The sequence below is a fragment of the Mixophyes fleayi genome, chromosome 9, assembly GCF_038048845.1.
Source record: "Mixophyes fleayi isolate aMixFle1 chromosome 9, aMixFle1.hap1, whole genome shotgun sequence".
Classification (NCBI taxonomy): domain Eukaryota; kingdom Metazoa; phylum Chordata; class Amphibia; order Anura; family Limnodynastidae; genus Mixophyes; species Mixophyes fleayi.
Window position 1 is genome coordinate 124,398,007 of NC_134410.1, and position 14,943 is coordinate 124,412,949.

The 14,943-nt window shown below is 41.2% G+C and overlaps 1 protein-coding gene across 1 annotated transcript; it reads right to left on the reverse strand.

The window, feature by feature from the left end:
- Positions 1–6,445: 6,445 nt before the first annotated feature.
- LOC142101888 (olfactory receptor 5V1-like) lies at positions 6,446–7,021 on the reverse strand. Its single transcript, XM_075186318.1, has one exon. The coding sequence runs from the start codon at positions 7,019–7,021 to the stop codon at positions 6,446–6,448; it is 576 nt and encodes a 191-aa protein (XP_075042419.1).
- Positions 7,022–14,943: the final 7,922 nt, after the last annotated feature.

Consider the following 14,943-nt stretch of genomic DNA (forward strand, 5'->3'; position numbering starts at 1 on the left):
GGGAGCAGGCCCAGACTGGGCAGCGGGCCCGGACTGGGCAGAAGGCTTGCCAGCAGGCCCGGACTGGGCGGCAGGCTTGGCAGGGACAGCTCTTTGAGAAGCCTGAGGGCAGACAGCGCTTTGAGAAGCCTGAGGGCAGACAGCACTTTGAGAAGCCTGAGGGCAGACAGCACTTTGAGAAGCCTGAGGGCAGACAGCACTTTGAGAAGCCTGAGGGCAGACAGCACTTTGAGAAGCCTGAGAGCAGACAGCACTTTGAGAAGCCTGAGGGCAGACAGCACTTTGAGAAGCCTGAGGGCAGACAGCACCAAGTGGTAACTTGGGCTGAACCGCATGGACTGGCAACTCGGGCTGGACCGCATGGACTGGCAACTCGGGCTGGACCGCATGGACTGGCAACTCGGGCTGGACCGCATGGACTGGCAACTCGGGCTGGACCGCATGGACTGGCAACTCTTCTGGAGCAGACTGTAAGGGCAGCGCCCCCTATGGAGCAGACTGTAAGGGCAGCGCCCCCTCTGGAGCAGACTGTAAAGGCAGCGCCCCCTCTGGAGCAGACTGTAGGGGCAGCGCCCCCTCTGGAGAAGACTGTAAGGGCAGCGCCCCCTCTGGAGAAGACTGGAAGGGCAGCGCCCCCTCTGGAGCAGACTTTAAGGGCAGCGCCCCCTCTGGAGCGGACTGGAAGGGCAGCGCCCCCTCTGGAAGAGTCTTTAAGGGCAGCGCCCCCTCTGGAGCAGGCTGAAGCACAGGAACAGAGACAGCGGCTGAAGACTCGGAACTGGAGACAGAGGCTGAAGACTCGGAACCGGAGACAAAGGCTGAAGACTCGGAACCGGAGACAAAGGCTGAAGACTCGGAACCGGAGACAGAGGCAGGAAACTCAGGACCGGACACAGTGGCAGGAGACTCAGGACCGGACACAGTGGCAGGAGACTCAGGACCGGACACAGTGGCAGGATGATGTGACCTCAGAGCTGGAGTAAGATGATGTGACCTCAGAGCTGGAGGCAGATGATGTGACCTCAGAGCTGGAGGCAGATGATGTGACCTCAGAGCTGGAGGCAGATCATGTGACCTCAGAGCTGGAGGCAGATCATGTGACCTCAGAGCTGGAGGCAGAGGCTGGCAACTCAGAGCTGGAGGCAGAGGCTGGCACCTCGGCACAGGAGACAGAGGCTGGCACCTCGGCACAGGAGACAGAGGCTGGCACCTCGGCACAGGAGACAGAGGCTGGCACCTCGGCACAGGAGACAGAGGCTGGCACCTCGGCTCAGGAGACAGAGGCTGGCACCTCGGCACAGGAGACAGAGGCTGGCACCTCGGCACAGGAGACAGAGGCTGGCACCTCGGCACAGGAGACAGAGGCTGGCACCTCGGCACAGGAGACAGAGGCTGGCACCTCGGCACAGGAGACAGAGGCTGGCACCTCGGCACAGGAGACAGAGGCTGGCACCTCGGCTCAGGAGACAGAGGCTGGCACCTCGGCACAGGAGACAGAGGCTGGCACCTCGGCACAGGAGACAGAGGCTGGCACCTCGACACAGGAGACAGAGGCTGGCACCTCGGCACAGGAGACAGAGGCTGGCACCTCGGCTCAGGAGACAGAGGCTGGCACCTCGGCACAGGAGACAGAGGCTGGCACCTCGGCACAGGCGGCTGGACCTGGCAGATTGGGTCTCTTCCCAGAGAACAGAAATGGTGGAGCATAAATAATTTTGGAATGCGGAGAGGAAATAACAGGAGATGGTTCAGTAAGCTGACGTGGTCTACGGACAGGACAGTCCTGCAAGAAATGTGCATTGCTGGCATAGTAGAGACACAACTTGTATGTTATCCTGCGCCGCCGTTCCTCTTCGGTCAGATGGGGTGTGGACCACCTGTGTACTGGGAATTTGTTACCCCATAGTTCATAGAAAACAGCAAATTTGTAGAAGTATTTTTAAGAGGTGCTGTTTCACAGGTTCATCAGCAGAGAAGGTGGATTGAGACAGCTCAGCAGCTTCTGAATTAAGAGAGACAGAATCTGACAGTCTCCTGAGTGGGTCCACAAGTAAAGAGGAAAATGTAGCAAGCTGAGAACGTAGCAATATAATGTCCATCTGTAAAGTTTGTAGCAGTGGTAATTCCATGATTGGTGAAACAGACATGTTGCAAAAAACAAATGAAAACTTGATTACAGGAAAAAGGTCCCAGAATACTGGTTATACTGTCACTGTCACAAACAGAAGTACAGCTAGGAGTCACGAATATGGTGAAAACACTCTGTTTATTTGCAGAAAAGTATAAATAGCAGGTAATTAAGAGCAGTAGTAAATACCAGGTGCAAGCTGATGCAGGAAATAATAAGAATGTTCAGAAACCAGCAGGTAAGCAGCTAATGCAGGGAAGCAGGAAGTATGAACAGGTTCCAAGCAGGCATGAACCAGAGGAGCAAGGCAGGAGGAAGAATCCACAGGTTGCAACAAGGAAATGACATCACAGGATGGGACAACAATAACCAGCCATGTATGCTGGGAGTGACAGGTTTAAGAAGGGACACACCCAGGTGCAAGGAATAATTACAGGGCAGGTTAACCCCTGATACAAACAAGTAGGGCACAATAGCAGCATCTCTGGTGAATGAAGGTACTGCTGCAACACACAAAAATAACAAATAATAAAGTCCAAAAGTCCAGGAGGCAGGAGCTGCCAGGCAAAGCAGTAAGCTGTAAGCAGATCGTTACATAATGCTCATTTAATGGCTCTCCCCATAGCTACTATAGACGATCGGGAAATATTGCTGATGGCCCACCCTTCAATAAGAATCAATAAGTCACACACCCAATACGAATCATGTATATGCCCACCAGCAAGTCAGAGCAGTAAACAGATGTCCATAAAACAGCATTAGGGATGTTCTTAAATAAGTGAATGTATGAACTTAATTTCAGCCTTCCTGTGTCAGTGTGATAGAAACCTCAAATTAATATTCTGCGCTGTTGGGAGACCCTGATGTCCGGCTATCAGGGTTTGTAGCCTCTTACCCTTAGCAATGTCCTCCTAATAATAATAATAATAATAATAATAATAATAATGTATTTTACATTTCTGGTATTAATCTGTGTCAAGCAAGATAGGAAGAGCTTCTGCCCGGTCAATCTCTGGTGAGTGAAGTCCTCGTCCATTATCTGCTGAGTGCCTAGAGAAACTGATTCAGGTGATAACGCCACTGGTGAATACTTCAATATTTCAGATGTCGACAACGCCATACGCTTCTCTGTAAAACTGGGTACAATTACGCAAAGGTTATCATGTGGTGTCATGAAAAAAAACAGCATTTGGGCTGTAATTTTCCATTTTTGCAGTTCATACATAACCTTTAATAAAGAGATAGGTGAGAATTTTTTTCAAATACTTTCAAATAAATATGGCAGTGTATAGTGAGCAACTACTGAATATTTACTGATTAATCAGAGTGGATAACATAAGATGGAATATTTCACCCATCTCTACAACATGAACATTTTTCAAGTTTAGTTCTGCTTGTATGTAGAATTTATAGGGAAAGGAGATGTACCGAATTTAATTAAAATAAAATCAAATAAAAAAAGTCCAAAAATATTGTAGATTTGTAGCTTGTGAGCACAGACAAAACATTTGTCAAAGTTGATTTAACTAGACGTTTTGGTGCTTATTGTCCTTACATTTTAAAAACTAGAACACAACGTAAATTCTGTGTCAACATTCTAATACCTAAACATAATAAAATTTACCAAAGTGTATTTGAAATAAATATTTACTTTATTATTACATAACAATATATTTTTTTAACTCTAGAAAATATACCAAAATAACAGAATATAATATTACTATGACTATGAACAAGAACTGTGTTAATGGATCCTTACACTTTTAATAATAAATGCATTACAGGTCTTACATTTCGGTTTTATTGAAAATATTATTTTTCTACAGTTTCATTCTCATCTGTTACTTATAGAGTAAAGGTGTCACTCAAACTTGCATTTTATTCTAATCTATTTCCTGTTGATCGCAGTTGTGCTTGTTTTCTGTTTAGTGGAGGGCACTAAAATAATTGTAAGATGCCACCAAAATATTTTGGAATTTTAGAAATAAAAACCAATGCTATAGCTACATCATCTTTTTTAATATATATTTTAGAATTGAAAATTACATAAGGAAACACTTCGTTCATAACTGAAATTTTTGAATGGATACTAATCTAGGAATGATTCCTACACCACTTGGAATTACATAGGGAAAATATAATATTTATATATGTTTACATATCTATTGTATTGCAGTTTTAACAAGCAGAAAAATTATTAATTTATTTTTGTTAACAAAAAAATTCAGATAAATGCATAAATAGATTCCATTTTTTTTTTACACAAAATATTTATACAACACTTTGAATTACAGGGGGTAAAAAATATTTTTATTACAATAAATAAAATACATTTTTAACACACATATTTTTAAAGTTCATCTTCATCTAAAGAAGCATATAAAGACAGACCAACTTGGAAATATAAAGTAAAATATCGAATATATAAATAGCATCATAAGATCTTCTTGCTATATAAGGAAGTTGAAGACTAAGTTTAAGCCTTGTGGTCTCAAGGGAGGGGTGGATTCAGCAGCTCCCTGTGGGGTCTACAGTTGCCTGTATTCAGCCAACCATACTCACAAATACCATACCAGGGTTGGAAGTGGGAACTGGATTATTTTAAAATAAATATAGATATTTTGTGGTGATTTCCCTGGTGAATTAAAGGCTGTTGCTGCTGTCACTTGAAGACACATTATTCAGATGTTCTGCAGAGTTACCTCTCACTGTATCCTCTGTTCTACTAACTGTGTCCTCTACCAGTGGGGGTAAGAAGAATTCATCATCATCATCATCACCATTTATTTATATAGCGCCACTGATTCTGCAGCGCTGTACAGAGAACTCACTCACATCAGTCCCTGCCCCATTGGAGCTTACAGTCTAAATTCCCTAACACACACACACACACACAGACAGACTAGGGTCAATTTTGATAGCAGCCAATTAACCTACCAGTATGTTTTTGGAGTGTGGGAGGAAATCAGAGCACCCAGAGGAAACCCACGCAAACACAGGGAGAACATACAAACTCCACACAGATAAGGCCATCGTCGGGAATTGAACTCATGACCCCAGTGCTGTGAGGCAGAAGTGATAACCACTGAGCCACCGTGCTGCCTTTCCCTAAACAGTGTGAAAGCTTTACATAGAGACCACTCACTTCTAGTAAAGTAACATAGAATTGTAGAAGCTTCTGCTTCAAATGGCCACTGAATTGTGGTTTTATTTCCTTCGCAAAATACAATTTTACTTATATTCTCCACAGTGTCTTATAATGGAAAAACAATTACGCTGCAACATTGTTGCAACAAAGTAAGACCCTCCTAGTAGTGCTGGCTGCTTGCCAAGTTGTAGTGAACAGGGAAGGAGGGGGAGGAAGAGCTCAGACTTCTATCTCTTCAAACTGAATTGATACAACCTTAATATATGCTTATCTTTCCACCAGAAAGCAGCATAAAAAAATTTAATTGAATTGCACTAATTTACAAATCATTTTATAATTAATTTGAGCTTCAGGGTTCAGTGGTGCAGCAATGGGAGTCACAGCTGTCCCTGTGATGTTTCGGTAACATGAATACACTCTATGGATAATCTAGAAGCCTCCACAACTATATTATGATCAATGTGGAGGTTCTGGTAACAGCAGCACCCAGGAAAGTATCCTAAAAGCTGAAAGTGGCTTTCGTTAAAGGAGCCACATATTATCCTTATACACGTGGTTTGTGGGTTAAATGAGGAAGTATAGTATGAATTCCGGAATGTCAGAACTCATCATCATTAGCGAGGGGTTCCAGTGCGTTCCGGCACAACTCTGCACGTCATCTGTGTCAGGGAACCAGCCTACACTTCAATTGGTGGATTGAACTGGTCATTCACCAATCAGAGTGCAGGGTGCTCCCAACGCTTTGATTGGTGAATGCTCAGTGTTATTCATCTGTCAGATTGCTGGTAGCCATCTAGTATGAATGACAATGTCTTGGCCCAGTTGTCAAGACTGCAGATCCACAGCAGTGTTAGGTACACTACAATGTGTTTCCACAAAGGTCTTCTGGGGGGGGGGGAGGGGGGGTGAGACTGTTTTATAAGTCACCAGTGTTTTCGGGGTCTTTATTGAAAATTCATTAGACAGTTGGGGTCTGCATTGTAAACTCAACAGAGATTTGGGGTCCACACCATAATGCCCTCCAAAACTTGGAGGAATCTGGTGAAACAAAGATAAAAATTACTGTAGGATTTATCAGAACAAGTTTCTTAGATCCTAAATTGTAGAAGGAAATGATCTGAATCTGTAGCTTTTAGAATGTATGCACGACACATACAGGGGCATCAATGTCATCTAAGAGCCATTATGTTCTTCAGAGCTTTTAGAACCTGGTGGTTCCTCAAGCTGTAGATGATGGGATTGAGCATAGGTGTCACCGTAGAATAGATCATGGAGACTGCAGAATTAAGAGTCTGGGAGGATCTATTTTGAGGCAAAAGGTACATGAACGTGAGCGATCCAAAGTAAAGGATGACAACGGTGGCATGAGAGGCGCAAGTGGAGAAGCTTTTCTTTCGGCTGGTCCTACTTGGCATTCTGAAGATGGCCGTTAGGATGAAGATGTACGATGTGAGGATAAAGACAAGACAGGTGACTCCGAACACAGCGGCTGAAAGTGTAGCAAGGATGTCACTAAGTCGGGTGCTGGAGCAGGAGAGAGGTATCAGCGGCTGGACCTCACAATACAGACGGTCTATCGAATTAGGCCCACAGAAATGGAGATGCGAAGTGACGATAGTGTTGATGGTTGAGTTTAGAAACCCACACATCCAGGAAAAGGCTGCCAGGTACGCACACACCATATTATTTATGATAACTGTGTAGTGTAGCGGGCGACAGATTGCCACATAGCGGTCACAAGCCATGACGGCTAGGAAAATGCATTCGGTGGTGGCGCACAGTGTGAATAGGTAGACTTGAACCATGCAACCTGTGAATGAGATCTCACTGCTTCTTCTTACAATTCCATAGAGTATATTCGGTACTGTAGTGGATGTGTAACACACCTCCAGAAAAGAAAGGTTCGATAAGAAAAAATACATGGGGGTGTGAAGGTAAAAGTTCAGTCTAACGGCCAAAATAATTAGACTGTTCCCTATCACAGTCATAAGAAAGATGGTCAAAAAGACTACAAAAATTATTGATTTGTTGGAGAAATATGCAAATTCCTGAAGGAGAAATTCAGTTACAAGTGTCTGATTGTTTAATTCAACTGAATAGCCGTATACTAGCTCCATGCGGCAACGGTATAGGATACAAAATAAAACTTATTAAATTGTTCAGCCTGAAATAATATATTCAAAATTGGACTGATTATCTTACCATCATTTACAGAATTTTCTATTTTTAGTGATAAGTTTTTCAAGTAAGTTATACAAGTTAACAATTTTCTTGAAAGTATTGCATGTATGAACATCTATGTTGTACAATTTAGCAGGTATGCTACATAGAGTAGGCAGTAGAGGCAGATGCCTTGGCTGAAAATAATTTTGGGGCGCTGGTTAAAATTCTTTCCTGTCTTTCAGAAAACATAAAATTGTCAAACAATTATTACTGAACATGAGAATGGAGGGGGAAACAATGATAGTTTATATCTGGCCAGTCTAGTCAGACCTCAAGTCATCTACCTCTTTGGTCTACTTCTTATCCCAGCCCCGTTAAATAGTACAAGTTAATTAGTTCAATACTAAACAATATTGTTCGGTCACTGCTATCCAGAAGGTGCTTGGACAGCCTCTAATTCGCCAGGTGAAGTGGAACTATTAACGAAATTGAGGACAGTGGTGCTGATCTGATATTTAAAAAAGTTAAGAGAAACAACTGGGAAATACTTTGTTTCTAACACCAAACTTTTATTTTTTAGTCCATATACCGTATTGCCACATGTATAAGACGCACCTTTTTCCCAAAAATTTGGGGTCTAAAGCCTGGGTGCGTCTTATACAGGTGTAGCGGGGATGCAGGGGGGGAGGGGGCAGCGTTACAGTGGCAGCGGGGGGGATCGAGGGGGAGCGGGGCAGCGTTACAGTGGTAGCGGGGGGGATTCAGGAGGAGGGGGACAGGCATAGTGGCAGCGGGTATCCAGAAGGAGGGGCCAAGCCGTATGCACGCATCGAGGAGGAGGGGGACAGAGGCACAGTAGCAGCGGGGATCCAGGAGGAGGGGGACAGGCACAGTGGCAGCAGGGATCCAGGAGGGGGGGACAGGCACAGTGGCAGCGGGGATCCAGGAGTAGGGGGCCAGCTGTATGCACGCATCCAGGAGGAGGGGGACAGAGGCACAGTAGCAGCGGGGATCCAGGAGGAGGGGGACAGGCACAGTGGCAGCAGGTAACCAGGAGGGGGGGACAGGCACAGTGGCAGCGGGGATCCAGGAGTAGGGGGCCAGCTGTATGCACGCATCCAGGAGGAGGGGGACAGAGGTACAGTGGCAGGGGGTGGGGGGCGTTTGCAGGGAGAGTGTGCTGCCCGGCTGCTCTGATCACAATCAAAGCAGCCGGCCATTACACTCTCCCTGCCTTTTTTGACAGCTACCGTAATATTTTTTTCTTCAAATTTTGGGGCCAAAATTAAGGTGCGTCTTATACATGGGAGCGCCTTATACATGGGGAAATAAGGTATATATTTTTTAAGTAAAACATAATGTTTCATAACTCTCTATATGTAATTGAAAGAAACATTATACAACAAAAATGCAAGTAAAGGAAAGGCTGGCTATCTTAAATATTTAAAAATGACGAGAGATAGTTTAGTTTTCATAAATTATATTTATCAAACTACTAATAATTATCAGTGATGCAATATAATTAACACATATTAATATTCTGGAGAGATTCTTGTAATGTACTGAAATAGTTACAGAGAAATAAACATTAAACACTACGTGGTTTATTCAATAATGTTATACATTTCTCAAAACAGACATCCGCAGTGTTTAAATTGACGCTGTTTCTGAAATCAGCCTTCTTTTAAAAAATGCTAATAGCGGGGAATTATCATAGCACCACTTTTGTGAAATCCTATCTATAAGTTCAAACATGCTGGGATATGTAGTTCCACAACAGTGATCCAGCTATCACAGTTACCACGGATATAGAATCTCACGGTGGTTGCAGCATTTTTGTTTTTATCTTGAAGCAGTTCTAAAGGATGGATATATTTTATAAATGGTGCAATGAGCACATAGGTAGTGTAACCATAGCAATCCGACTATGACACAGTTCTAGTACCATGTACAAAATTAAAGCAAGCAACTTATTTAATTTCTATAGGACAGATCAGTGTACATAGCACTATCCATAATAAATAAGCCAGATAATTAAAACAAGAATTCATTACTGGATGTTATAACGATGTTGCATCCAAAGAGCACAATTGTATTTACAGACACAGTTCTAAAAAGGGTTTTTTATTTCGTTTGCCTGTCTTTGCCCTCGTGCAACTTTGACTAGTGCGGTGTGTGTATATTAGGGAATTTAAACTGTAAGCTCCAATGGGGCAGGGACTGATGTGAGTTCTCTGTACAGCGCTGTGGAATCAGTGGCGCTATATAAATAAATGGTGATGATGATGGTATTATTTATATTTCTAGCTTCTCTCTGTGGTCACATCCAAGAGCAAAGCAAGTAAACAACTCTGATTTAGGACCTAACAACATGGCAGAAAAGCAATGACATAAAGCCCCAAATATAAAAACAATGTACGTCGTGAAAGTGGCAGAAGGGATCGGGCCGGCCCAAAAAATTAAATAGATCTGAAATGTAAAACCCTTTAAATGCATGTTATTCTATTGTATGACTGTTACTACAAAAAAAACCCCAAAAAACGATTTGTTACAAAACAACGTGATAACAATATACACTTACCTGCGCAGTGACGTCGTGGATTTCCGAAGACGCTGGTATGCGACGTGTGGTAATTCCGAAGATGCTGCGTGCTGGCGCTGGATTGTGATGTCACCAAGCACATTTAAGGAGGTACCTTTAACATAGAGTTAGGGTTAGGGCTAGGGTTTGGGTTAGTGATAGGGATATGGATATGGATAGGGTTAGGGTTAAACTTTCAATACTTACCTGGCATCCCAATCCAACGCTGGGATGCAGCATTTTTAGAATCATCACGAGTCGCACACCAGAGTCTACAGATCTCCACGCATTCCCTATCAAGGTAAGTGTATATTGTCATCATGTTGTTTTTTAACAAATCGTTTTTGTTTTTGTAAGAATAGTGCTTGTTGACATCCCGAGCCTTGGTATACCGTACCCCACCCGTCTACCTGATCTATTGATTCTGCAGCGTAAATTATTGTCAAATAGTGAAATTAGTTTATGTCGGCTACTTATTTTTACAGGTCCGTTTAGGTATAGAACCAGACAATTATATCGGAGGACTTTCTAAAAGCATGTAGAAATAAGGGCCAAATTCAAAAGACATGACCTTACCTTAACTTTCCATGAAATCTCCCAAATGTTTTGATTGAAGGTGAAATGATGGATTACAGTACCATACCTGTAAGCTTCGGTCAGAGTATATGCTGGAATAAGGTTTCTGTATGTGACTTATGTACAGAATGTTGTTGACAGGCTCCCAGCAGACCTCAGGATCCCTCTTGAATAAATTAACTATAATTCAGGAACTCTAAGCATGCCAATACCTCCAGCTCATTTGCAAATGCATTAATTTAGCCGTGTCTATTATAATGTCCATTACAATTGTACAATGCTGACACTGAAAATGCTACAGAGATTACAATTTTATTTTTAAGAGAATTGTTGCAAATTAAATGAATGGGCCCATTGAAATGGATTGGTCCGTTGAAATGAATGGACCCACTGAAATCAATAGGAAAAGCCCTGGTAATCAATAAATAAATGCATACAAAGAGCGTGCTTCCACCAAATCCTCAGCGAACCTAAGCACTCGAAAGCCCTGGCTGATTTTCACCATAACAGGAGACCGCAAGCGTGGGGTCTCGCTGCCACAGTGAAAACTAGCCACAGCCTCGACAGTGTTGGACTAGTGCCTTTATGGGAGGATTGTGCAAAAAAACAGCATTAACACTTTCGAGTGGACCAGTTCTCTACTGATGACCCTTATGAAAAGTTCAAAGCTTAGAGTCCACAGGACAACCCCTTTGCCAGATCCATTCGCAAGCATGTCCCCCTCAAGGGCTGATTTTTGGACTATGACAGATCAAAGAAGAAAACTATATTTTTTTTCCACATACGAGAGCTCAGGAGTGAAGATTGTGTTTTATATTTAATACGTTGTATACAAGGATTTGGAGGAAACACCTCTGGGCCAGAAGTTTTCCATTCATTTAAAGCACACATGGTGGAAACACCATTGAAATGAATGTTCCATTAAAATAAATGGGAAAATCTGTTGATATCTTGGAAACATCACTGGTGAAAATCATGTTTTTTAAATTGATAAAAATCCCTAAATCACATAAATTTGAAGGAAAATCGTCGATCAATGATTAAATAGATGAGACAATGGATTTCCTGTTTTTCTTTCAGGTCTAACGCTCATTTAATGCCTCTCCCCATAGCTAGTTTAGACGATCGGGAAATATTGCTGATGGCCACCCTTCAATAACAATCAATAAGTCACACACCCAATTTGAATCATGTATATACCCACCAGCAAATCAGAGTAGTAAACAGATGTCCATAAAACAGCATTAGGGATGTTCTTAAACAAGTGAATGTATGAACTTAATTTCAGCCTTCCTGCGTCAGTGTGATTGGGACCTCAGATTACTATTCTGCGCTGTCGGGAGACCCTGATGTCCGGCTATCGGGGCTTGTCGCCCGTTACCCTTAGCAATGTCCTCCTAATAATAATAATAATAATAATGTATTTTACATTTGCGGTATTAATCTATGTCAAGCAAAATAGGAAGAGCTTCTGCCCGGTCAATCTCTGGTGGGTGAAGTCCTCGTCCTTTATCTGCTGAGAGCCTAGAGAAACTGATTCGGTTGATAACGCCACTGGTAAATACTTCAATATTTCAGATGCCGACAACGCCATATGCTTCTCTGTAAAACTGGGTACAATTGTGCAAAGGTTATCATGTGGTGTCATGAAAAAAAACCAGCATTTCTGCTGTAGTTTTCCATTTTTACAGTTCATAAATAACCTTTAATAAAGAGATAGGTGAGAAATATTTTCCAAAAAATATGGCAGTGTATAGTGAGAAACTACTGAATATTCACTGATTAATCAGAGTGGATAAAATAAAATGGAATATTTCACCCATCTCTACAGCATGAACATTTTTCAAGTTTAGTTCTGGTTTTATGTAGAATTTATAGGGAAAGGAGATGTACAGAATTTAATTAAAATAAAAAGTCCAAAAATATTGTACATTTGTAGCTTGTAAGCACACCAGACAGAGCATTTGTCAAAGTTGATTTAACTAAACATTTTGGTGCTTATTGTCCTTACTTTTTAAAAATTAGAACACAACGTAAATTCTGTGTCAACATTCTAATACCTAAATATAATAAAATTTACCAAAGTGTGTTTGAAATAAATATTTATTTTATTATTACATAACAATGTATTTTTTTAACTCTAGGAAACATACCAAAATAACAGAATAAAATATTACTATTGCTATGAACAAGAACTGTGTAAATGGATCCTTACACTTTTAATAATAAATGCATTACAGGTTTTACATTTGGGTTTTATTGAAAATATTATTTTTCTACAGTTTCATTCTCATCTGTTACTTATAGAGTAAAAATGTCACTCAAACTTGCATTTTATTCTAAGCTATTTCCTGTTGATCACAGTGCTTGTTTTCTGTTTGGGGGGGCACTAAAATAATCGTAAGATTCTACCAAAATATTTTGCAATTTTAGAAATAAAAACCAATGCTATAGCTACATCATCTTTTTTAATATATATTTTAGAATTAAAAATTGCACAAGGAAACACTTTGTTCATAACTGAAATTTTCGCATGGATACAAATCTAGGAACGATTCCTACACCACTTGGAATTACATAGGGAAAATATAATATTTATATATGTTTACATATCTATTGTTTTGCAGTTTTAACAAGCACAAAAATTATTAATTTATTTTTTTAATAAAACAATTCAGATAAATCCATAAATAGATTCCATTTTATTTTTTTTACACAAAATGCGTTCTAGGTTATTTATACAACACTTTGAATTACAGGGGGTAAAAATATTTTTAATACAATAAGTAAAATACATTTTTAACACACATATTTTTAAAGTTCGTCTTTATCTGAAGAAGCATATAAAGACAGACCAACTTGGAAATATAAAGTAAAATATCCGATATATAAATAGCATCATTAGATCTTCTGGCTATATAAAGAAGTGTGGGGTTGAAGACTAAGTTTAAGCCTTGTGGTCTCAGGGAGGGGGGGATTCAGCAGCTCCCTGTGGGGTATACAGTTGCCTGTATTCAGCCAACCATACTCACAAATACCATACCATGGTTGGAAGTGGGAACTGGATTATTTTAAAATAAATATAGATATTTTGTGGTGATTTCCCTGGTGAATTAAAGGCTGTTGCTGCTGTCACTTGAAGACACAATATTAAGATGTTCTGCAGAGTTACCTCTCACTGTATCCTCTGTTCTACTAACTGTGTCCTCTACCAGTGGGGGTAAGAAGAATTCATCATCATCATCATCATCACCATTTATTTATATAGCGCCACTGATTCTGCAGCGCTGTACAGAGAACTCACTCACATCAGTCCCTGCCCCATTGGAGCTTACAGTCTAAATTCCCTAGCACACACACAGACTGGGGTCAATTTTGATAGCAGCCAATTAACCTACCAGTATGTTTTTGGAGTGTGGGAGGAAACCAGAGCACCCAGAGGAAACCCACGCAAACACAGGGAGAACATACAAACTCCACACAGATAAGGCCATCGTCGGGAATTGAACTCATGACCCCAGTGCTGTGAGGCAGAAGTGATAACCACTGAGCCTCCGTGCTGCCTTTCCCTAAACAGTGTGAAAGCTTTACATAGAGACCACTCACTTCTAGTAAAGTAACATAGAATTGTAGAAGCTTCTGCTTCAAGTGGTCACTGAATTGTGGTTTTATTTCCTTTGCAAAATACAATTTTACTTATATTCTCCACAGTGTCTTATAATGGAAAAACAATTACGCTGCAACATTGTTGCAACAAAGTAAGACCCTCCTAGTAGTGCTGGCTGCTTGCCAAGTTGTAGTGAACAGGGAAGGGGGGGGAGGAAGAGCTCAGACTTCTATCTCTTCAAACTGAATTGATACAACCTTAATATATGCTTATCTTTCCACCAGAAAGCAGCACAAAAAAAATTAATTGAATTGCACTAATTTACAAATCATTTTATAATTAATTTGAGCTTCAGGGTTAAATTTTGTAGGCTTCTTGATTTATTGTTATATTATTATATTATGTACTTTGAAATAGCAGATTATTATTTGCTCTGTGATAGCATGTTTTATTGATAAAAACTAGTGATACTATCTTTCATTTTTTGTTCTGCAAATTTAAGGACAGTGGTGCGGCAATGGGAGTCACAGCTGTCCCTGTGATGTTTCGGTACCATGAATACACTCTATGGATAATCTAGAAGCCTCCACAACTATATTATGATCAATGTGGAGGTTCTGGTAACAGCAGAACCCAGGAAAGTATCCTGAAAGCTGAAAGTGGCTTTCGTTAAAGGAGTCACATATTATCCTTATACACATGGTTTGTGGATTAAATGAGGAAGCATAATATGAATTCCG